Source organism: Podarcis filfolensis, assembly GCF_964270895.1.
Source record: "Podarcis filfolensis genome assembly, chromosome: 16".
Lineage (NCBI taxonomy): Eukaryota > Metazoa > Chordata > Lepidosauria > Squamata > Lacertidae > Podarcis > Podarcis filfolensis.
In genome coordinates, this window is record NC_139620.1 from 1,185,682 (window position 1) to 1,211,467 (window position 25,786).

The window sequence follows — 25,786 nt, forward strand, 5'->3', positions numbered from 1 at the left end:
TGTAAACAACTCTATTTCTCTCTTTCTCCTCCCAGACCCAAGAGCTCCAACAATGCCTCCCAAAATGGCGACGGCATTTTTAACTGCGTCATTCCAAAACTCTTAGCTTTCCAGCTTCGTCTTGAAACATTGCTTTGGTTCGAAAGTTTATCTCCACACAGCCTTAAATCCACAGCTTAAGTCCTTAGTTCCTGACTCATTTGGGGAGGAGATTCTTGTTAAATCACATAATGAAGGACAGGTTGTTGTTTTTTCCCCTCCCCCCTCAAGTCATACCGTATCTTGACGTATCTTCTCATATTTTATTCTTGTCTTGTTATCAGAGATCTCTTCTGTCAGCAGTCTTTACTCCCCTTTTTCCTTGAAGCATGTGCAATTTGTCTCGTCCAAATTGTTTCTTTTGAAGATGCTTGCAACTAGAAGCGCGAATCAGGGACGGCGTCGAGGAGTGCCGAAATCCCACAGGAGGGCTTTGTGCCTAGTGCCCCCACCCCCACAAATTCGGGGGTGGTATAGGGCACAGCAGGCAAGGGCCGTCCCCCCCACCATCCTGGGGGGGGGGTTTAAGGAGGCTAATTACCCCCATCATAGCCTCCAAATTACCTCGTGTGGGTCGGAGAGATGTTATTGTCAGCCATCTTCCGATGCGCCACCTAGTGGCCCCCCCTTTTATGGGTTTCTTGCCCACAGTAGTAGATGTGATGGTCATCTGAACTGAATTCGCCTGGACACAACTAAATGACTAAACAACAAATTGCGAGTGCCCCAGGCAAGCAAGCAGTCCAGCTGCAAACTGCTGATCTGAAGGGAACTTCCTATTTTCCCCAACACTCTTCCTCAATCACACCTGCACTATTTCCCCCAGCTGTATATGTGTCAGCAATGAAGACATGATTTTCAGGATTTTGTACCACAGAGGTGGAGAGAGGAAATACATTTAAAATAATGCAGGATCCAGTTGCAGGTGCAATAAAGAGTGTTACATTTCCTTACAGAAATTGTTAGTGTAGTGCTGTATCTTTATTTCAGTAAGGCTTTGGACAAAGTCTCTCCCCCTCCCCCCCATCTTCTGAGTGGAATGAGGGCACTGTTAGGTGGATTTGTAGATGGTTGACGGATTCATCCCATTTTTTGTTGCAATCCAGGTAATGTGCCAAGCCAGTTTTGCTCAAAGGCATTGCCACAGAATCAGTACTGATCCACATCAGTGGCAGTGATGGAAATAATTAAGCAATTCACTACTGTCCTGATTGTATCCTCTCAGTTTCTCCCAAAGGAATTCTTGGTGCTGCTCCAGATCTTTTTTATTGTTTACTTGTTAATTCTTTAATTATTTGGTTACTTGTTGATTCCTTAATTTCTAGGGACATGAGTATCCCAGATTTCTAATTACATACACGTAATTAAAATAGCAATAACAGACACCCAGAATTGCAAGCATTATTCAGACTTCTGGATTATTTAAAACTGTCTCCTTATTAGCTGCTCCCTGCTGTTCAGCTCAGGCCTCAGTAAAATAACATAGCATTTGGGGGAAAAGATGCAGCCCAGTAACCCACAACTGGAGGCCAAGATGGAGAAGATCTCCACAGCCACCATGTATTTGCCCTTGGTGCTCAAGTAGGTTGGAACAAAGGAGAGCCACACACTGCAAAAGACCAACATGCTGAAGGTGATGAATTTGGCTTCATTGAAACTGTCAGGCAACTTTCTAGCTAGGAAAGCCACCGTGAAGCTGACTATGGCCAGCAAAGCCATGAATCCCAGGACACAATAAAACATAAGAGTGGAGCCTTCATTACATTCTAATATTATTTCTTCAGTCATTGAGTGCATGTCAACGTCTGGGAAAGGAGGAGAAGTTGCCAGCCATATGCTACAGATTGTGGCTTGAATAAGGGAGCAGGAAAGAACAATGGAGCTGGCCAATTGTTTCCCCAGCCACTTCCGCATGCTGGACCCTGGCTTGGTGGCCATGAAAGCTAGAACCACAATGGCAGTTTTGGCCAATATGCAAGAAATTGCCACTGAGAAGATCATGCCAAAAGCAGTTTGTCGAAGGAGGCAGGTGACTTCCTGAGGCTGGCCAATGAAGAGCAGAGCACAAAGGAAAGAGAGCAGGAGGGAAAGGAGGAGAATATAAGTGAGGTTGCGGTTGTTGGCTTTAACTATGGGAGTATCTCTGTGCTTTGTGAATATTTGAAGCACCAAAGCTGTGATGCAGGAAAAGAAGAGGGCAAACGCGGCCAAACTGATCCCCAATGGTTCTCCATAAGACAAGAATGTTTTGTCTTTGGGGAGGCAGCCGTCCTGTTCATTGTTTGCATATTGATCTCCAGGGCATTCAAAACAGTCATCCATGTCTGAAAATGAAAATGGAAAAAACAAATCTTATTAAAACAAAAAGGTCTTCTGTCCTCAAATTGTCATAATGCAGCTAAGAGATACCAGAATATATATTCCCTGCTTCCATACTGTTTTCCCATTAGAGAAATGAGCTTCTGATGCACAGGTAAAAAAACATGACAGGTGTGTGTGTGTGTGTGTGTGTGTGTGTGTGTGTGATGCATTCCTTACCCTCCTTGTTTGAGATCTTCCCTTCTGGACACGGAAGGCAATCATAGCAGCAGAATGGCTTTCCTTCCTTCTTGTTCTTTCTATAACCTACATGACAATTCTCATTACACAGAGAAGTGGGTTGTGCCTGTTCATAAATGAAAGAAGGAAATAGTTTGGGACTTATCTGCAAATAGTAAAAATGACAGTTAAGCAATAGATTGCTATAGGTTTTTTGTTTGCTCTAAAAATGATCTTAAACCCAGCTCTAATTGTAGCATTGGAACTTCTACCATTACTCCACTACCTTTGCCTTTATGAAAACCATATTTGTAAGTATTTGAACTTCTTCAGAGATTAGCAAGGCAATCTCTTATCATATTAGAAAATGTTCAGGTGAAAGCTTATTGGGTCACTATCTCATGAATATAGAAATCACTCAAGTATTTTTGACTTATAATTGCATGTGCAGGTAGTCTAACCACTGTTCCTTTAACTTTGAACTTGCGAACTATGCTTCCAATGGTTTCTCTGGCAACATTCAGTGCCTTTGCTTTCTTTTTGTATACTTGTATCTTTTTTGTGAAGGGGGATGATCTCTTCTCTTACGTTCTTACATTATTCTCTGGACTTAACCATATTTCTAACATACAGCAACATTTGACACTAAAGAAACCCCTTGCGAGATCAGGTATTTCATGTGTTCCAGCTCAAGCATACCTGAAGCCCTTGATTAGTTGCATCAGGTGCGCTTGAGACAACACCTGTCGTATTTGTGCTGTTGTGATGGATTCTATTCAGGGGTGAATAATAGTGAGACTGAAGAAGCCAGTAGAAGTTGCATTTTCAGTTGAATTTGGGGAAACAACTTGAAGCATCCATTGAGTTGAGCTATTTCAATTGCTTTTGGAAACAGCTGAAAGTCTGTAAATTTTGATAATAAGCCTGATTTGCAATGGGGGTTGAATAACTTTGATTGCAGCTGTAATCGTTGGCTTTTGATGGATTCTTGCAGTGCTGTTTGCTTGCAGAGTTACCTTCTTCTTGACCTGCATGTATCTTAAAATCTGCTTTTGCAGAGGCAGGTGCTAAAAATAATAGTTTATACCTGCGGTTTCTGTGAACATTCACTGTTAATCATTTAGCTCAGCAGCCAATGTAAAGGAATATGTTTTGTATGTTTACCATAATGCTGCAAACCAATGATAATGTTTAAATAATGGATTGACTGTGCCTGGAGTAATTGCGTGGTACAAATTAGGACCAAACAGAATTTGGTCAAATCCGAAACTGAATCTGGCTGATTCTGAAGGAAAGGCAGCCAGCATCTGCAAAGAGCAGCACAGAGCTCTTTGCAACAGAGCTTTCTAATAGCCCCACACTGCACTTTGGATATGTGTGTCTGCTCCAAGCAGGGGGACACATGAGTGCAGTCAAATTGAGCAGGATTGAGCCTGCTAATGAATAGAGGGTCCAATCCTGCTGTCTTCTTCACCAGTGGGTACCTAGAAAGATTAAATCTTTCTGCTTTTGACCATATTGTCTGAAAGAAGTTGATTTTGCCGCAGGTATTCCCTGGCCCAGCCCCAGAATGGTTTGGGGCCCTGTGCAGAATCCTGAGAATGAAGGAAGGAACAATAATAATATGAATATACTAATTAAAAGACATACTGGGCTTCCTCAAATTTCATTGACTAGTGACACTTTCTTTATAGCTGAGACACTTCTGCAAATAGACATAGAAACAAGATAGCTTTCCTTTTATCAGTGCTACAGCCTGATATTTCCTTCACAGATTAAGTCTGATTCTGATAATTGATGATTCAATGTGTTGCAATGAGGCAGTTTTGGGACACTGAGCAAAAAACTAATGAAAACCTTTAATAAATTCTTACCTGGTTGAACCAGTTGGGCCACATGATACCATCATCATGAATGGTTAACCTCTTTTCTGGGGGAGCTTGTGGGTCCATTGTTCCAACTTTGATTCTCAGAAAGGACTGATTTGGGAATGTGACCCAATTTATTATATCAAATCCAGCTACTAATTTCCCATTTTGGTCAAAGGAAACTTCTTCCCCAACACTATTATTAAATGAAACACTTCCCAGAAAGTGGTGGACCTAAGTTTGAAGAGGAAAAAAGCAAATGATGAAGATGCCAAATATAATTAAATATTAGAAATATTTGTACAAATAGAGTGCTTATCTTCAGCATTTAAGAGGTATAGTTCATGGTCTCTTTAAAAGATGCATGCTAGTGTCTTTCTTTCTCTGTTTTTAATGAGTCTCTTCTTCAAAAATGGATGGTGCTAAAAAGGAAAAAGGAATTAACGAGCAGTGCTGCTTTCTAGAAAAAGAGGTGCTGGATCTCACCCCAAACACCTCCCTCGTTCCCTTGGAATGGAATGGCGCCCCCCTGAGAGGGGAGAGAACTGAGTTCCAGCGAGTTCTGGCTGGAAAAAGACCTGCTCACGAGGATATACAAAAGAGTGTCATTGTAGAACACAATATTCATTTTAAATGTTTTCTGAAGGCTAATTTCAATTGTAGCAATGATCATTGTGGAGGTAAGATGTGGTTCTTTTAAGAATTAAAGTTAGTCTTGGCATAAATTTCATAGAACATAGACCAAAAATGTTAGACAGGATATTCCTTCATATAGGTGGATAAGCTGTGTAAATAAGCTGCTAATCACTTTCCATGGATACTGGGCTGCCTTTGTGCAAATTGTGATAGCATAATATTGTGTACCTAGCAATCTAGAGCCATATTTTGCTATTCCAAGGACAACTGAACCCACTTTAAAGTGATGGCAGCATTTCATCCATTATGTTATCCTAACCATTAGTGAACAGTCATTTCCTCCCTGATAGGAAAGAGGAACGAGTTTCCCCTACTGACAGAGGTATTCAAGAAAAGTCCCCTTTGGCTGAGCTCCAGAGTTGATTACAGACATCTGTATTAACTGGAAGACAACATTACCTGCCACGGCTGTTGATCTGTAAGTTTCCATCTTGCTCCACCTGCCATTGCTCCGCAGTTTAATTTGGTGGACTGCATGGTGTGCAAAGCATGTGTCAAAATATAGATTGCATTGTAGATGCTGTAGCTGTGGGCTGTCATGCTCGTTTCAAAAACAGACCCAGGAAGGCTCTCAATATTCTCCTCCCCAGTGCAGAGTTTGCCATCTTTCTTCTCTGAAGCAGAATCATTAAAACCACAATTAAATGCCTCTTCCCAGAAAACCCTGAGAAAGCCATCTTCTTTTTCCAAGGTAGGGTTTCTCATCTGAATAAATTTCTGGAATCCTGGAAGATCCTTAGAGTGAACTGCAAAGGATAGAGCCCCATGGAGGAATGTGATGTCCCAACCTCTTTGAAAGGGAAATGAGGTGAAGTCCATCTGGGCTGTCATAATCCAGACTTTTGTATTTCCTTGTATTGGCACATCATTCGTTTCTGCAAGTCTGGGTATTGCTCTCATTGCCATAATTGTTTGAATTTCACCATGCACAACTACAACATTGGCAGTGCTACGCACAATAATGCCGGTTGTTTTAAAACCTTCTTCCACGAATTCATCAAACTCACCAGAAGTGGTAACCTTAGGGAAACTTTCTATGAAATCAAAGCAGATGCCCTTCTGGGCAAACATGGGGAGAACATTTTGTACAAATCTCTCTCCAGTGTCATCTTGGAGAAAAAGCACACCAATCCACATCCAATGGAAATATAGCAGTAACTGGAGGATCCCCTCGTATTGCTGAGTCCCATCTGGGAACATCCAGTGGGTGAAAAGGGCTTGAATGTCATTAGTCGTCACAGGAAAAGAGCCATAGATGAGCTGAAGAGGGTCATTGTTAAAATCAAGGGGGGAAAGGTGATAACAAATGATGATATCAAAACCCCCAAACAAGATTTCAATGTATTAACCAGGGGGATTCAGCTTTTTGCTTACAGTGGTATCTCGGCTTTCAAACGCTTTGGGTTACAAACTCGGCTAACCTGGAAGTAGTGCCTCAGGTAATCAACTCCCCCCCCCCCCGGATGTAAGCTGACGTTGTTTGTCAGATGCTCGTGCGCAGTGGGAGGCCCCATTAGTGAATGCGCCCCTCATGTTAAGAACGGTTTTGGGTTAAGAATGGACCTCCAGAACAAATTAAGTTCGTAACCCGAGGTACCACTGTATTTCTGTTAATTTATAATCTGCTCTTTCAGGAACTACTTGGAGATTGATGTCTTTTCATCAAACAGAACAATTATGCAGTTATATTAATGGCAGAATTTGCTGTCTTTCATATCTAAAGGAGGATAAAGGAAATAATAGGTAAATGGCTACCAAGACAGCCAGTCAGCACGGGGGTGGAGCCTGTCACGAATTCTTCGCAGCGCTTTAGCAGAAATGCTCAGAGTTCCAGGTTCTTCAGTGCAGTATTATCTATTGTGAGCTATATAGATACAAATATTTACAGAAGCAGTTCATACAGTCAGACAGCGTACCTGGCTGCACCTTGAGGCAAATAGGAAAACTCTTTCTGACTTACACAGCATTCTGTGAATCCCGACAGAGCCACCCCGAGGAAAATGTCTATAGCTAGAGAAAGGAGCCCCTGAGCTTAGATACCACGACAGTGTGTGGAGTACTGTAAGAATTTTCAGGCAAAAGTTAACTGGAGGCCTAAGTTTGATGAAGGAGAAGTAGAGTTGTGAGGATACCAGGTGCACCAACTCCTAGGGACCGAGGAAGTTTCCTCCCCACCAATGTACTTTGGGGGGGGGGGGCCTGAGCCCTCTCAATATTCAAGGGGCATCCAGCTTCTCATGGCATCACATGTATGACATCGGGGTGTTGTGCGACATCATGCGCATGATGTCATGCTGCATTGCACATGGGCCCCCTCAATCCTCTGCAGGATCCCGTCTGCTTGGGTCTCCTTCCAGTTAGGAGGGGAGAGATCTCCTAGAAGGAGAAGACATCCAAAGACTTAAGAGGGCTGGGTGATCCCCTGAGGCTGCTGTGCTATTTGGAGAACCTCAGGAGTGGGATTGATAGAAGGTGGGGAAACTGACAGAAAGTACTACCTTGTGTAAGAACCTGAAACTGTAACCCCTATGCAATGAGATTTAAGAAACTGAAGTAATGAAAAGTGGAAATGAGCTGATTGTTTACCAGTTGTAACATCAAACTGAAAAGAAGCAACTGACGTTAAAAAGAAGATATATGTTTGTCACCTTGTTTTGAAGCCTGTAACATCAACTAAATTTAATGTAATAATTAATAAGTTAACTGTTTCTTGAAATAATTTTAACTCCTGATATGTCTTTTGTTTTTACTAACTTTATTCTGCAAAATAAATCTTTCTTATTTGTTCAACTTCTGCCTGAAGTTGACCTTTACCTCACACACGCTAGATAACCCATGGTGGTTATAGAGTTTTACAGAGGGGGATCTGCTTCAGTAGGATTCAAATATCACTTATTTCTGTTGATTTGGAATGTTAAAGTTATCATGGGGAATATATAAGTCTTTTTTCAGCCCAGCATAGCAAACACACAGTTGTGCTACCACAGGCAGCAGACATTTTGTTACAGTCCTGCACAGGAGTAAAGTGTCCAATGAGGAATTCTTCCACTTGGTTTTTAAGGAGGTGTGGAACTGAAGCAGACATATTTTCCACAACCTGCATTTTTGGTTGATAAATACCAACCCATACCCACTACTTGCCATTCCCTTGATATTTTGTTCTTCAGTTACCAGCATGCAACCCAAGGAGACTTAGTGAAGGGCAAGTGTAAATGGCTTTCATGATGACCCATGTTCCATGCAGACCTCTTACTCTGGGCATCTTGTACGTAGACAGGATGGTTGACATGTGGAGACATAAATCGGAGTTTGGCCCCCCAATGGCCACCTTTGGAGTCTCCTGAACATCACACTTGTAGTTGGGGAGGAGTCTTTCTTGGCTAGAGAGAAGTTCCATGGAAGCTTGGTAGGTCCAGCTTGCACTGAAATGGCTGTTATAGATGTGGAAACCCAGTGAGCTATTAGGCAAGATTTTGGGATCTTCATTTATCTCTTTCACAGCAAATGCCAAAGCCAGGATATGCTGGTAGAGTTGTGTCACTGGCCTGTATGGAGAGCAACATAGTGCATAACAGTTCACCTTCACCAAAATGTGTGGATATATTGAAACACGAACCTGGATTTTTTGCTTCCTTGAACATCTAACTCCTAGCATGGCTTTCAGTCCTGCTAAATACAATCATCCATGTCCAGATACATGCACATGAGGCCACATCTCACAGGGAGGTTCCTCCACCCCACCCCGCCTCACCCCTACCAATGCCTGGCCTCCTGGGGCTGCACAGTGGTGGTGTCTTCTGGCGATAAACTCTGATCTTAGGAGTTCTCACTAAACACCACTGTGGCAGCCATGGCAGCTCTACAATGGAAGCTGCAGGAATTCCCTGGCCCAAGGTAGCTGCTTCAGTTTGCCTCACAGCTGGGCTGCCCCCTTTGCTACTAGTTCTGTTCTATGGAGGAGGAGGAGGAGGAGGGGGAGGAGAAAAGTCTGGCTACCAAAAGCTTATAATAAAAAACACCTCTAACTCTGAATGAATTACCACTTGGCTTTGATTAAAGTCAAATATTAAATAAGAAATCCTTCGCTCACCATGGTAAATGAGTGGAAAGCCTTAACAAAGTGAATGGGGATGTTGCCTTTTATGCTGCTTTGCAAACCTTTTTTTTAAAAAAACTGAAGACCGGTATAATCCTACCATATAAGAAGAGAAAGGTTATCACACACTGCAGAAGTGGGTTTGAGATATCAGATCTGCCCCCATGTCTCTTAAACACCAGAACTACGTGGAAGGAAAAGAGTGGCAGTAATCATCATACACTAGTGGCCAATATTGTGAAAACATTTTGGAAAGTATGTCTGTATAACCTCAAAACAGTGCTAAATATCTGTAGATTACGAAAAGCTTGGCCTATCGCTCAAGAACCAAAAACCAAAGTGCTGCACCAACAAGCACAAAACAACCCTTCTGCTGTGCCACAAATCCTACTCAATGGTGTAAGGCTGGAAAGTGTTGATAACTTCTCTTACCTTTCCAGAAGGGCCAACATTGATACCGAAATCCAGCATCGCTTGAGCTCTGCGAGTGCAGCTTTCTCTTGGTTGAAGTGCAGACTGTCTGAGGACTGGGACATTTGCAGGGAAACCAAAATGCTTGTTTACAAAGCTGTCGTACTACCAACCTTACTGTATGCTTGTGAACCATGGACCACTTACAAACACCATCTCCAACTCCTCGAAAGATTCCCTTAAGGGTGTCTCTGGAAATTTTTGCACATCACTTTGGAAGACACACGAACTAATGCCAGTGTACAGGAAGAAGCAAAGATTACCAGTGTTGAAGCAATGATTCTTCATCATCAACTTCGTTGGACTGGTCATGTTGTTCAGATGCCTGACTATCGTTTTCCAAAGCAAATACTCTACTCCCAACTAAAGAATGGAAAGCGTAATGCTGGTGGTCAACAGAAGAGGTTTAAAGACTCTCTCAAGGAAAATCTTTAAAAATGTTGTTGAAACACCAACAATTGGGAAATACTGGCCTGCAAGCACTCCAATTGGAGAACAGCCATTAAGAAAGGTGCTATGGACTTTGAAGACACTCAAACTCAGGATGAAAGTGAGAAACACGCTAAAAGGAAGGCATGTTTGGCAAACCCTCACCGTGATCAACTCCCATCCGGAAATCTATGTCCTCACTGTGGAAGGCCATGAGAATACAGAATTGAACTCCACAGTCACATACGGATTCACTGTTAAGACCGTCTTCATGGAAGACAATCTTACTCAGCTACGAGTGATCACCAAAGCAAGCAAATAGCCAAATGAAAGAAGTTATGCACACAAAACCATGATAAAGGGTAGTTAATAACTTTTCACCATTTATGTTATTGTAGAAACTTTTTGCTGCAATTGCAGCACTGCAATGACATCCCATGGAATGAATGAAATATTTTAATTCACCAGGCGTTTTAATGTGAAACCAAGATTGTATGACTGTTTCTAAAATTTGTGCTTTATTCCTTGGTTGCTTCTGACTAAAAGTTTATTTAATCAGCTCCATAGATATTCTGTTGGAGTCAGGTCAGGGCTATTCAACACAGTTTGTGGCATTATATTCTGCATTAGATTATCTTTCTAATGATATACTGTAGAAGTTCATTCTATGTTATACTGTTCTTATGAGCCATCAAACCTTAGAAATACAGCTTTTCCTGAAGTTTTCCACAATTTTGACCACTTGTGTAATGAGCACCCCCTTCATCACATGTCAAATGCAGAAAAATATTCATTCCAGATATACAATACAGTTTTTTAAACACACACACACACACACACACACACTCACTCACACACTTCCTTACATAATGTCATCGAAGAGTTCAGGTGTAGGAGGTTCATTGAAGGCTATGCTTGAAGTTATATAGATTTGAGACATAATGCCAGCAATAACAACATCTCCAGACTGGAAATATTTATGAAGAATAGGAAGAGGGTCACTGATGGAACACGGAGCAACAGCAGCCTTGCACTCATCTGGAGGAAGCAGCACTGACGCCAACATCATGGAAAGTACCATCCTGCACAGAGTATTGTAGGAGCAAGAGGAAACTTGCACACAGTCTGAGGCAGCAGCAGAAATACCAAGATTGCAAATATTACCATGTTGCAGGGAATTTTTTAGGCGACAATTCATCTCTTTGCCCATTGTCATCTGAGTGATACTGAGCAGCAAAGTCTCACTGGGATGGTTGTGAAAGCCAGATGTTTGCAGGGAAAAGAATGAGTGATCAGTCTGACAGAGCCCTTGGTGTAAGGCCAAAGTCTGAACATCACAGGAGATATTAATAGTATCTTCAATTCTTGATTCATAGTTTTCATGCAGCTACTGGAACTCCCCAGAGAGTCAACGGAATGATCGTGATTACTTTGAAAATTACAGGAGAGTTAATCAGCTGTGCTGGGTTGTTGCTTCTTGGTGATGTGGAGTGGGGGGACATGATTATTACATCATAGCCAAAGTCTCAGCTGGTCTTCCTTAGTAGGGAGAGCAATAAGAGTTTATGGAGACTCAGCAAAAAAATCAGCCCATTGTATTAACAAAAAAATTCATTACATTAACTAACACCATATGGACAGACAATATTTCTCAGTTGAGAGCCAGTGAGATGTAATGGTTAGAGTGATGGACTAGGACATGGGAGACCCAATTTATTACAGTGGTACATCGGGTTAGAAACACTTCGGGTTACAGACTCCTCTAACCCAGAAGTAGTACCCCGGGTTAAGAACTTTTCCCCAGGATGAGAACAGAAATTGTGTGACGGCAGTGTGGTGGCAGTGGGAGGCCCCATTAGCCAAAGTGGTACCTCAGGTTAAGAACTGTTTCAGTTTAAGAACGGATGTCCAGAATGAATTAAGTTGGTAACCAGAGGTACCACTGTACATCCAATCCAGCTACTAATTCCCCATTTGTATCTGTCCTGCATGGTGAAGATAAATTCAAAGAATCTGGGTCTCATTTGTAGGCAGAGCAGGACCAGTGGGTAATAAATGCCATTCAATTGTTTTGAAGTCCAACTTGGAAATGTGGCAACTTCACATTGTGAAGCCAGGTGGATATGTACATACATGTGTATCCACAGACGCATGTGTATCCATACATGTACATACATGTGTATCTACAGCTGAATGATGACGGAAAGGATTAAAAATGCAACCTCTTAATTGTCCATAATGTTCTGCCATGTTATACAGGCTTTTGCAGCTACATTCTGAGATCAGCAGCCTTTCTTGATTACACACACACACACATATATATGTAACATTACAAATAAATAGATACAATATAGCTTTTACCTAAATATATAAAGTATAGCCTTGGCAGAAGTTACGTGTTTCACACCGATGTTGTGTCCCCATGAAGGGATATACCTTTGGCACCCTATGAATGGAAGATCAGTGTATTGACAGGATAACAAATTGCCAGAACAACCTTACGGAATTAAAAATTGGTCTCAGCTTTATTGATTACAGATGTATGTTGGAAATGAAAAAGGTTAAAAGGATAAGAGGTGAAAAATACAAGGAATTACTTTTTCTGCTTTTCATTCAATAAATGCCAGCAAACAATGCACTAATTAAAACCATCAACAAAAGGTGATTCCTATTTGCTCCTCAGAATTAAGTGGTCTTTGCTGTTCAAGTCAGGCCTCAGAAGAATGATGTACAATTTGGGGGAAAAGATACAACCCAGCAAACCTGCGCTGGAGGCCAAGATGCAAAAGACCTCCACAGCCACCATCTGCTTTCCTTTGGTGCTCAGATAAGAGGGAACAAAGGACAGCCAAACGCTGCAGAACACCAACATGCTGAAGGTGATGAACTTGGCTTCGTTGAAACTGTCCGGCAACCTCTTGGCCAGGAAAGCCATAGTGAAGCTGACCATGGCCAGGAATCCCAGATAACCCAGGACAGAATAAAACATCGCGACAGAACCTTCGTTGCATTCCACAATGATTTCCTCTATCAGAGAGTTCATGTCCACATCTGGGAATGGAGGAGCCGTACAGAGCCAAGCAGCACAAATGCTGGTTTGAACGGAGCAGCAAGCAAGAAGCACAGAGTTTGTGAGAGATTTCCCCACCCATTTCCTCATCCTGGATCCTGGTTTGGTGGCCATGAAAGCCAGAACTACCGTGATGGTTTTGGCCAAGACACAAGACACAGCAATGGAGAAGATGATGCCAAAAGCAGCTTGTCGTAAAGAGCAGCTCACTGGGTGAGGCTGGCCAATGAACAGCAAGGAGCAGAGGAAGCAGAGCAAGAGGGAAAGAAGCAGAGTGAAGGTGAGGTCCCGGTTGTTGGCTTTGACAATGGGAGTGTCCCCATTCCTAGAGAAGACGCCAAGTATCCAAGCTGTGACCAGAGAAAAGACCAGAGCTAAGGAAGCTAGAACGAACCCTAAAGGTTCTGCGTAGGAAAGAAAATGTTGGCGTTTGGGGATGCATTGATCTCTGTCCTTGTTTGGAAATTGGTCATCTTGGCATTGGAAACAATAATCCATATCTGAAAAAAATGAAAAGGAAATGAGTGATGTATGAGTTCCAACAAACAAGACATTAATTAGTTGTAAAAAGTATCAGAGATAAGAGGATATTAAAAACTGTTTGTACAATTCATGCCATTATGCATAATCCACAATAGGCTCTATGTTTTGATGGGCCTAAGGTGCATGGGTTTTTCATCTACTCTGTCCTTCATCTGGAGTTAGTGATCAGGAACATGGCCTTTGGTTGTGCCCTTAGTTGAGTTGGTCACACCCAGAGAGATCTTCATGGTGATGGAGGATTCTTGAGAACAGCCACTTTGGGCTCAGAGGCTGGGCTGAGAACTGTTCTGCGTAAGGAGCCAGTTTTATGCTTTTTTCTGGCTCACACGCCTAAAACTATCCCCTGCTAACAATGTCGCATGTGGGAAGAGGCAGATAACAGCAGACATATTCCACACCTATTTCCACAGATCTCACTTACAAAAGTTCTGGATTTAGTTTCCCCAACTATCTCTTTTTTCTTCCAGATATCAGTTCAGCTGCTCTTCTGTTTAGGAATACTGAACTGCTAATAGAGAGAAAGAGTTGAAATAGATAATAGGAAGCATTATACAAAATAGCAGGTGATGTCTCCTACCCATTTGATTTGAAATCATCCCATGTGGACACAAAGCACAACCATAGCAACAAAATGGCAATCCCTCCTTCTTTTTCCTGCTGTAGCCTGGCTGGCAGCGATCATTACACAAGGCAAGGGGCAGCACCTATCCATAAAAAGAGGAGAAAATGTAGCTCTCTTGTGCCTTGTGAACAACACAGTTTTAACAAAAGAGATGAGATCAGCTGACTGATTAACGTTATTCCAGAAAGGTGTGTTGTATAAATAAACAAACTGAAGGAATATTGAATTTTTAATCTTCATAAAGATGGATGACGGAGAGAGGCCAGGGAATTCAACATACTTTGAAATACAGGGAGTTGACAAAGAAGGCAAAATAGGAAGCACATACATTAGCTTCCAAGAAGCAGCACAAGAGAATAAATCTTCTTTCAAAACAAATGAGTAACTTAGCCTTCTCTTGTCTTCTGAGATGTAAATCTCACTTGGGTCAGCATGATTTACTCCTACATTCATGTGCAAAGCATTAAAATGTTATACTGAATTCCTATATATCAGGGATGTGGCCACTTCAGGAGAAGAGAAGACTCCCTGGAAAAGACCCTGGTGTTGGGAAAGATGGAGGGCACAAGGAGAAGGGGACGACAGAGGATGAGATGGTTGGATGGTGTTCTTGAAGCTACCAGCATGAGTTTGACCAAACTGCAGTAGGCAGTGGAAGACAGGAGTGCCTGGCGTGCTCTGGTCCAGGGGGTCATGAAGAGTCGGACACGACTAAACGACTAAGTGGTCGTACATTATGTACTTTTAAACCAGAACACTAAAGGAGAAAAGATAGACGTCTCATCTCATATATGAGGGAAAATAACGTGCTAGACAAGGGTTATACGTCAACAATTTGCTTATAAATGATAAAGAATGTCTACAGTAACCTTATTATTTGTATTCTTTATAACAATACCTCATTTTTAAAAATCCAATGGTCCCACCTGATTAAACGATCTGTGCCATGTGATGGCTTCCTCATCCATGCCGAAGTCTACATTTTGTGAATCTTGTGGAACTATCTTTCCTATTTTTACTCGGGAGAAGGTTTGGTTTGGAAAAGTAACCCAGTTAATAATATCAAATCCACCTGCTAACTCCCCCTTCTCATCAAACGACACTAAGTCACCAGCACTGTTGTTGAAGGAGATACTCCTCAAGAACGAGTGCAGCTAGACAGAAGAAAACAAAGGCATTTTTAAAAATTGTTTACAAAGGAGAAATATCTATCAATATATTTCACACATTGGTAAGTTGTCAAAAACTGTGCAGCCTACAACATTTGAAGTATTTCTAGCAAGTACATCTGGCCTGCCACTTGTGTGACGGTTCAGCTCTGGGGTCCGTGTGCAAAGGCAAAATGGTGCCATGTCAGGAAGCCCTGGAACGGCCCCTCCTGCAAGGTGGGTGTGCAGGGAGAGGGGGAAAACAAAATGGTGAGCAGCTCATGGTGGGTTTTCCCTGATCTCCTTTTTTTTGTTTGCTTGTTTGTTTACTTTTCCCCACCAAGAGATGCTTCCACATGTCTTGACAGCCCATGTTCCCAGAGAGGCAGGGAAAGGGTACAGAGTGCCATAACTCCTTCAACTACTCCTGCAAATGGAAGGGAAGAACAGGTCCTCTCTTGATTGTGGCTCCTTCAGCTTGAAGGAAAGGGGAAAGAGTTAAGGATTGAAAAGAATGTGGGGATTGTTGTAGAGGAAAGGTAAAAGCTGTAAGAGGTTGTGTGTGTAAATTATGTCTCTGTGTTTGTGTGTATTCATCCTATGGACTGTGTGTCATCGCCCATTAGATTAGCCCCAAGCAATCTTTGTTCTGAACAGGAAATCTTACCTGCCAAGGTTGCAATTTTGGAGGATCGAGCCCACCTCTGTCTGCCATCATTCTGCATTTTGACCTGGATGAGTGCATCTGATGTAAAGTATGTGCAATGGCATAAACCGCATTATAGATACTGTAACTTTGGCCAGTCATGGTCATTTCAAAAATATGCCCAGGAAGGCTCTCCAGACTCTCATGGCCAGTGCAGGTCTTTGTGTTTTCATTGCTCTCATTGGAAGCAGAAAATAAACAGCTGAATGCCCGTTGCCAAAAAGCCTGGAGGAATCCATCTCCATTTGGAGAATTGGGGTTCAGGGTCTGAAGGAAATCTTTAAATCCCTGGACTTTCTCTGTGTGAATTGCAAAAGACAAGGCACCATCAAAGACTTGTATATCGTAATACCTTTGCATTGTTTCCGAAGAGAAAGCCCACTGGGCTGTCAAAATCCACACAGTGCCTGTAGACTTCTCTGCAATATCTTCTGCTAATGAAAAGAAATATTGCATCCATTTCACAACAGTAATGGTCTCAGGTTCTGCACACAGAACTAATATGTTAACTTCTGAGGCCATCAGGAATGAGGACTTGGCCCGAATGAGTTCCAAGAAACTGATATCAACTATGCCCTGAGATACGGCTGGTAGTTTTTCATTGAAAGCTGAGCATACTCCATGCCGGGAAAGCATTGGCACTAAGCTTTGCATAAAGCTCTCTCCATTTTCATCATCGGATGCCACAATTCCTACCCATGTCCATTGGAAATGTAGAAGTAGCATCACAATCCCTGCATATTGATATTTCTCATTGGGCACCATTCGGTAGAATGTCTGGGGCTGCAACTCTGGGCTTCTCACTGGAGCTAATACACAGTAAGCAATCTGGAGGAAGAAATGAATCCCACAAGAATTGGAGAGTTAGAGCAAACGGTTATGGTTCATCCCAAGTATCTGCTTGAAGAACAAATCCATAAGAATTTCTCAACTCCTTTATGGATGCATGCTGAATTCACAAGAACATTACGCATATCTCCAGCAGTTGTTGGTGGGGAGGAGGAGCAGGGTTCTCTGACCTCTTGCAGCTGGTGTTGTGCAGCTTCCTGGCTGCAGGAGGAAGACTCCTGCTGCTGCATTTGCCCAGTTCCAACCTCCCTGCTGCTTCCCAGTGACACATGGGAGATGAAGTCAGGCAAGCACCAAAGCCCCTCTCCTTCAACCACTACTGCATAGCTCCCCCGTGTGCTTTTGTAATAGTTTTGTAAGTTTTTCCCCACCTCCTTGCTCAGAAAAATGAACCAAAGCAAAAGGAAGTATTGAAAACCAGGAAGATAAAGATTGTACCAGAGGCAGAAGAGCTTCACAGCCCCCACACTTACTATACCTGTGGAATCTTGTAGATGCCTAAGACAGTAGCCATGTGGAGGGAGATGTCAGAGTCAAGTCCCCCAATAACAGCTATCTTTTCTTTTTTCTTGTCACATATGAAGTTGGGGACAATCCTTTCTGTGATGGACAGAAGTTTCAGGGTGTTCTGATAAGTCATCCTTGCATTGATGTAGCTGTCATAGACGTGGAACCCAAAGGTCATATTCGGTATGATATTAGGGCTCTCGTTTATCTCTTTCACAGCAAACACCAGGGAGAGGGTATTCTGGTAGTACTTCAGTACTTCACTAAAAAAGAGTTATACTATGTGTCAGAGGTATTCTCCTCCTCTCCCTGCTATGCAAATTGGTAACTTCCTGGTTGTCTCTGGCAAATCCCAAAATATTAAACATATATGCATTGTGTCTCTTGACAGTATTCAGTCAGCTTTAAGAACATTGCATCTAAAATACGTTTAATTTTGTGCATAACATTCATATCCTGAAATACACATAAGTAAATTAATCTCTGATCTGCAGGTGTACCACTGGTGCCTAAAATTATGGGTCTTCACAGGTGGCTAAAACAAACAGCCATTCCTACTATGTTAATTTTGCGAAGGGGGACCTGGTTGCCACATCCTTCTCTTAATTCCTTATTTCCTTTAGGCAACCAACGGACACTCACTGGATGAGAAGTTGCCAAGTCAGACATTCTGACTGGTGCCTCTCAGATAGTAAGTGTATGGTGTAGGTGGGGAGTAGAAACCAGAGCACATTGGATGGAACAGGATATACTCTTTCACAGTTTCCACATTTCCCTCCTTCAGATAAAATTATGGCTGTACAACAAATACTTTAGCCAATGTTAATCATACTCAGAGAAGGCCCATTAGGATTAATAGATCAGTCTAACTTAGATGTATTAATTTCAATGGGTCTACTCTACATATAACTCACTTTCAATACTTTGTTTTGCAAAACCAAGTTTGCAACTGCTGTTTTTATTACCCAATATGGTTTACATTGCAAAGCAGAGAATATAACCCAAAATCTATGATATTCAGGTGTCACAGCTTCTGTGATGGTCAGATTAAATGATTGTGAATGTGAGGATCAAGGCTATCTGCAAAGGAAAACCAGACGTTAATGGTGTGAAAGGAAACACAGAGGGAGGATGAGGATGAAGTTGGGAGAAAGCGGTGAGAGCCATGGGATCAGATGATGAGAAAGCAGAACAGGCAGAAGATAGAGGCATCATGAAGTGGAATCAAGCAACAAAGAAGGTGACCAGATCACAATGTAAAGAGAAGAAAATAGATGTTTAACATTCCTACTCGAAGAAAGCCACATGGAGAATTGTTCTGAGGATGCCATTGTATGTTTGGTGTAATTGCAGCATACGTGAGCTCACCAAGAGTACACTATAAAGGATATGGTTTTTTACTTACAAGAGTTCATCTATGAGCTTTGCGTTTGGGTGCTCATGGAAATCTTTTTCTTCAAATACAAAGCCAAAATAATTAGCAATTCCTCCAATGACTAGGTCCCCTCTCTGATAATTCTGATATGGAAGCTGGAAAGGCTCCATCATGGTGCATCTAGCAGGGTGTCCCTTGCTCTCAGCTGGAGGCAACTGTAGCCACAGGAAGAGAAGAATCTGCAGCAGAAATGTTCCTACCATCTTGGGGCCAACAGGGATGCTGAAAGTCATATTTTTATCTAATGCACCATAAACTGCACTGCAAGAACTTTCAGTTAATGATTTGGGTTATTTTGATAAAGTGGAAAAGCCAAAGATAGGATCCATGAAGCCTTGCATGTTTAGAATTTTTCATCGGGACTCTAAATGACACAGGATTTATTTTTATATACACTTTCACACTCTGACATTGATTGTGTTCATGGCCTGATAGAATGTACATGGGATTTTGCAAGATGGATGATAAAACCCAGCAATTTGAGATAATTACTGGTTCCAAAGTTATCTCCTTAGAGCAATGAGCTCTGTGACTTCTAGTAAGATCAAAATAATAATGCATATTTATTACTGAGTAGTGCTCTTATAATTTCGAGTGCCCCAGGCAAGCAAGCAGTCTAGCTGCAAACTGGTGGCCTGAAGGGAGCTTCCTAGTTTTCCCAAAACTCTTCCTCAATCACATTTCCCCTAGCTGTACATGTGTCACCAATGAAGACATGATTTTCAGCATTTTAGACCCCAAGGATGCTACCTTGTACACCAGTTAAGGGGAGGGAGGAAATAGTTAAAATAATACAGATTCCAGTTGCAGGCGCAATACAGAGTGTTACATTTCCTTACAAAAGGCAGAAATGGTTAGTGTTGTGCTGTGGCCAGAGTGTACCTTGATTTCAGCAAAGCTTGTGAAGAAACTGGGAAAATGTGGGTTGAATGAGGGAACTGTTAGGTAGATTGGTAGCTGTTTGACTGACCGAACCCCTTATGTTGCAGACAGGGTCATGTCCTGGCCAGTTGTGCTCAAAAGCATTGCCACAGAATCAGTAATCAATTCACCACTGCCATAATTGTGTCCTCACAATTTCTCCCAAAGGAGCTCTTTGGGGTTGCTCCAAATCTTTTTTATTGTTTACTTGTTAATTCTTTTATTATTTGTTTACTTGTTGATTCTTTAATTTCTAGGGATATGAGTACTTGGACTACTGCAATGCGCTCTACGTGGGGCTACCTTTGAAGGTGACCCGGAAACTACAACTAATCCAGAACGCAGCAGCCAGACTGGTGACTGGGAGCGGCTGCCGAGACTATATAACACCGGTCTTGAAAGACCTACATTGGCTCCCAGTACGTTTCCGAGCACAATTCAAAGTGTTGGTGCTGACCTTGAAAGACCTAAACAGCCTTGGTCCAGTATACCTGAAGGAGCGTCTCCACCCCCACCGCAGAAACAGCTGCTTGCCTTCTATCACTGTGCCATTGAGAGCGTGCTCACTTATGGCTTATGTGTGTGGTACGGAAGCTGTACTACCCAGGACAGGATGGGGTTGTGCAGAGTTGTTAAGGCAGCAGAGAGCATTGTTGGCTGCCCACTCTCAACCTTAGAGCAGATTTATGCCACAAGGTGCCATAGGAAGGCACTGGACATAGTAAAAGATCCATCGCATCCTGGTCACTGTCTCTTCGAGCTCCTGCCGTCGGGACGGAGATACAGGACGATGAAGACAAGAACGAGCCGTCTTAAGAACAGCTTCTTCTCCAGAGCGATCTCGGCCCTGAATGGGAAGCCTGGACTTTGAAAGTCATCTAATCTTCCTTGCTGTACTATACTGTATTGTTTTAATTAGTGTTTTTATGGAGCAGTCAAGTAATTTCGTTGTCCCTGAGAGGGGGCAATGACAATAAAGATATTATTATTATTATTGTTCTACCCGGACACTGAGGTCCAGCACCGAGGGCCTTCTGGCGGTTCCCTCACTGCGAGAAGCCAAGTTACAGGGAACCAGGCAGAGGGCCTTCTCGGTAGTGGCGCCCTCCCTGTGGAGATGTCAAAGCGAACAACAACTACCAGACTTTTAGAAGACATCTGAAGGCAGCCCTGTTTAGGGAAGCTTTTAATGTTTGATGTATCACAGTATTTTAATATTCTTTTGGAAGCCGCCCAGAGTGGCTGGGGAAGCCCAGCCAGATGGGCAGGGTATAAATAATAAAAAATAATAATAATAATAATAATAATAATAATTATTATTATTATTATTATTATTATTATTATTATTATTATCCCAGATTTCTAATTACATACATGTAAATAAAAAAGCAATAACAGACACCTAGAATTACAAGCCTGATTCAGACTTCTGGATTATTTAAAACTGTCTTCTTATTAGCTGCTCCCTGCTGTTCAGCTCAGGCCTCAGTAAAATAACATAGCATTTGGGGGTAAAGATGCAGCCCAGTAACCCACAACTGGAGGCCAAGATGGAGAAGATCTCCACAGCCACCATGTATTTGCCCTTGGTGCTCAAGTAGGTTGGAACAAAAGAGAGCCACACACTGCAAAAGACCAACATGCTGAAGGTGATGAATTTCGCTTCATTGAAACTGTCAGGCAACTTTCTAGCTAGGAAAGCCACCGTGAAGCTCACAATGGCCAGTAAACCCATGAATCCCAGGACACAATAAAACATGATAGTGGAGCCTTCATTACATTCTAGTATTATTTCTTCAGTCATTGAGTGCATGTCAACGTCTGGGAAAGGAGGAGAAGTTGCCAGCCATATGCTACAGATTGTGGCTTGAATAAGGGAGCAGGAAAGAACAATGGAGCTGGCCAATTGTTTCCCCAGCCACTTCCGCATGCTGGACCCTGGCTTGGTGGCCATGAAAGCCAGAACCACAATGGCGGTTTTGGACAATATGCAAGAAATTGCCACTGAGAAGATCATGCCAAAAGCAGTTTGCCGAAGGAGGCAGGTGACTTCCTGAGGCTGGCCAATGAAGAGCAGAGCACAAAGGAAGGAGAGCAGGAGGAAAAGGAGGAGAATATAAGTGAGGTTGCGGTTGTTGGCTTTCACTATGGGAGTATCTCTGTGCTTTGTGAATATTTGAAGCACCAAAGCTGTGATGAAGGAAAAGAATAGGGCCAACATGGCCAAACTGATCCCCAACGGTTCTCCATAAGACAAGAATGTTTTGTCTTTGGGGAGGCAGCCATCCTGTTCATTGTTTGCATATTGATCTCCAGGGCATTCTAAACAGTTGTCCATGTCTGAAAAAGAAAAAGAAATAAAGAAATCTCAAGGAAACAAAAAGGTCTTCTGTCCCGAAATTGGCACAATGCATCTAAGAGATGCCAGAATATATATGTGCTACTTCCATACTGTTTTCCCACTAAAGAAAGGAGCTTCACTGGGAAAATTAAAGCGTGTGATGCATTCTTTACCCTCCTTGTTTGAGATCTTCCCTTCTGGACACGGAAGGCAATCGTAGCAGCAGAATGGCTTTCCTTCCTTCTTGTTCTTTCTATAACCTACATGACAATTCTCATTACACAGAGAAGTGGGTTGTGCCTGTTCATAAATGAAAGAAGGAAATCGTTTGGGACTTATCGTCAAATAGTAAAAATAACAGTTAAGCAATAGCTTCCTATAGGTTTTTTGTTTTATCTGAAGAGGATCTTAAATTCAGCGCTAATGGTAGCATTGGAACTTCTATCATTACTCCAGTACCTTTGCCTTTATGAAAACCATATTGGTAAGTATTTGAACTTCTTCAGAGATTAGCATGGCAATATCTTATCAAATTAGAAAATGTTCTGGTGAAAGCTTATTGGGTCAATATCTCATATAGAAATCGCTGAATTATTTTTGACTTATACTTGCAATAGAAATTATTGAAATTCTGTCCCATCCTGGTAGTCTAACCACTGTTCCTTTAACTTTGAACTTGCGAACTATGCTTCCAATGGTTTCTCTGGCAACATTCAGTGCCTTTGCTTTCTTTTTGTATACGTGTATCTTTTTTGTGAAGGGCGATGATCTCTTCTCTTATCTTCTTGGACCATTCTCCTGGCTTAGAAATATGGCTACCATACAGCAACATTTGACACTCAAGAAATCCCTTGCGAGTTCAAGTATTTCATGAGTTACAGCTGAAAGTCTGTAAATTTTGATAATAAACCTGATTTGCAATGGGGGTTGAATAACTTTGATTGCAGCTGTAATTGTTTGCTTTTTATGGATTCTTGCAGTGCTCTTTGCTTTCAGAGTTACCATATATTTTGCTCTATAAGACTCACTTTTTCCCTCCTAAAAAGTAAGGGGAAATGTGTGTGCATCTTATGGAGTGAATGCAGGCTGCGCAGCTATCCCAGAAGCCAGAACAGCAAGAGGGATCACTGCTTTCACTGCGCAGCGATCCCTCTTGTTGTTCTGGCTTCTGAGATTCAGAATATTTTTCCCCCCTTGTTTTCCTCCTCCAAAAACTAGGTGCGTCTTGTGGTCTGGTGCGTCTTATAGAGCGAAAAATACCTTCTTCATCACCTGCATGTGTCTTAAAATTTACTTTTGCAGAGCCAGGTGCTAAAAATAATACTTTGTACCTGCGGTTTCTGTGAACATTCACTGTTAATCATTTAGCTCAGCAGCCAATGTAAGGGAATGTGTTTTGTATGTTTACCATAATACTGCAAACCAATGAGAAGGTTTAAATAATGAATTGACTGTGCCTGGAGTAATTGTGGGGTACAAATTAGGGCTGTGGAACAGATTTGGTCAAATCCGAAACTGAATCTGGTTTGATTCTTAAGGAAAGTCAGGCAGCATCTGCAAAGAGCAGCACAGAGCTCTTTGCAACAGAGCTTTCTAATAGCCCCACACTGCACTTTGGATATGTGTGTCTGCTCCAAGCAGGGGGACACATGAGTGCAGTCAAATTGAGCAGGATTGAGCCTGCTAATGAGTAGAGGGTCCAATCCTGCTGTCTTCTTCACCAGGGGGTACCTAGAAAGATTAAATCTTTCTGCTTTTGACCATATTGTCTGAAAGAGGTTGATTTTGACCCAGGTATTCCCTGGCCCAGCCCCAGAATGGTTTGGGGGCCTGTGCAGAATCCTGAGAATGAAGGAAGAACAATAATAATATGTATATACTAATTAAAAGACATACTGGGCTTCCTCAAATTTCATTGACTAGTGACACTTTCTTTATAGCTGAGACACTTCTGCAAATAGACATAGAAACAAGATAGCTTTCCTTTTATCAGTGCTACAGCCTGATATTTCCTTCACAGATTGAGTCTGATTCTGATAATTGATGATTCAATGTGTTGCAATGAGGCAGTTTTGGGACACTGAGCAAAAAAACCAATGAAAACCTTTAATAAATTCTTACCTGGTTGAACCAGTTGGGCCACATGATACCATCATCATGAATGGTTAACCTCTTTTCTGGGGGAGCTTGTGGGTCCATTGTTCCAACTTTGGCTCTCAGAAATGACTGATTTGGGAATGTGACCCAATTTACTATATCAAATCCAGCTACTAATTCCCCATTTTGGTCAAAGGAAACTTCTTCCCCAACACTATTATTAAATGAAACTCTTCCCAGAAAGTGGTGGACCTAAGTTTGAAGAGGAAAAAAGCAAATGATGAAGATGCCAAAAATAATTAAATATTTGAAATATTTGTACAAATAGAGTGCTTATCTTTAGCATTTAAGAGGTATAGTTCATGGTCTCTTTAAAAAGATGCATGCTAGTGTCTTTCTTTCTCTGTTTTTAATGAGTCTCTTCTTCAAAAATGGATGGAGCTAAAAAGGAAAAAGGAATTAATGAGCAGTGCTGTTTTCTAGAAAAAGAGGTGCTGGATCTCACCCCAAACACCTCCCTCGTTCCCTTGGAATGGAATGGCGCCCCCCTGAGAGGGGAGAGAACTGAGATCCAGCGAGTTCTGGCTGAAAAAAGCCCTGTAGTAATGTTCATTGTGAAGGTAAGATGTGGTTCTTTTAAGAATTACAGTAAGTCTTGACCTAAATTTCATAGAACGTAGACCACAAATATTAGACAGGACGTTCCTTCAGATAGGTCAGGGTTCAGCAATGTGCTGCCCATGGGCTGGATGCAGCCCATGAAGACTGTTTTACCAGCCCACGAGCTGCCCCCAAACTGAGCTGCCCACTCGGCGAGTCCCTCGTGCGCTGTGCTAAACCAGAACAGCGTGGTGTGGGGATTCACCGAGCGGTGCCAGAAATCACATCTGTGCAAATGCAGTTGCCGAAAATCACTTCTGCGCAGGCATGATTTTAGGCATCTGGGCATGCACAGAAGCGATTTCTGGTGCCACTGACATGCGCAGACAAGATTTCCGGCATCGCGTTGTGCCACTACGGCCCACAGACCATCTCCGTCTGTGCCATCTCCGTGGGAGCCATTACCCATGGCCGATAAACCTTGCTGACCCCTGAGATAGGTGGATAAGCTGTGTAGATAAGCTGCTCATCACTTTCCTGGAATGTTTCCAGGAAAACAGTGCTGCCTTTGTACAAATAGCGATAGCATGATGTCCTGTACCTAGCCATCTGTAGCCATATTTTGCTACTCCAAGGACAACTGAATCCACTTTAAAGTGATGGCAGAATTTCATCCATTATGTTATCCTAACCATTAAGTGGATAATCACTTCCGCCCCAAGAGAAAAGAGGAATGGATTTCCCCTACTGACAGAGGTATTCAAGAAAACTCTCCCTTTTAGCTCAGCTCCAGAGTTGATTACAGACATC

At 42.2% G+C, this 25,786-nt stretch overlaps 5 protein-coding genes across 5 annotated transcripts in view; 1 reads left to right on the forward strand and 4 right to left on the reverse strand.

The window, feature by feature from the left end:
* The window catches only part of LOC310751719 (uncharacterized protein), a 950,206-nt gene that overhangs the window by 761,937 nt on the left and 162,483 nt on the right, over positions 1-25,786 (forward strand). The gene's annotated exons all lie outside the window — the stretch shown is intronic.
* The window catches only part of METTL25B (methyltransferase like 25B), a 464,705-nt gene that overhangs the window by 192,071 nt on the left and 246,848 nt on the right, over positions 1-25,786 (reverse strand). The gene's annotated exons all lie outside the window — the stretch shown is intronic.
* Positions 1-25,786, reverse strand: part of LOC310750894 (vomeronasal type-2 receptor 26-like) — a gene marked incomplete at both ends in the record, with an annotated part of 225,005 nt that overhangs the window by 42,746 nt on the left and 156,473 nt on the right. The gene's annotated exons all lie outside the window — the stretch shown is intronic.
* LOC310750899 (vomeronasal type-2 receptor 26-like) lies at positions 1,462-13,180 on the reverse strand (the record flags this gene model as incomplete). Its single annotated transcript, XM_083589300.1, has 7 exons — positions 1,462-2,363; positions 2,578-2,800; positions 4,452-4,556; positions 5,541-6,401; positions 8,395-8,686; positions 11,004-11,219; positions 13,026-13,180. The coding sequence occupies 7 exons, from the start codon at positions 13,178-13,180 to the stop codon at positions 1,462-1,464; spliced, it is 2,754 nt and encodes a 917-aa protein (XP_083445426.1).
* Positions 21,377-25,585, reverse strand: LOC310750900 (vomeronasal type-2 receptor 26-like; the record flags this gene model as incomplete). The annotated part of the gene is made up of 4 exons (XM_083589301.1): positions 21,377-22,278; positions 22,453-22,579; positions 24,401-24,628; positions 25,442-25,585. The coding sequence occupies 4 exons, from the start codon at positions 25,583-25,585 to the stop codon at positions 21,377-21,379; spliced, it is 1,401 nt and encodes a 466-aa protein (XP_083445427.1).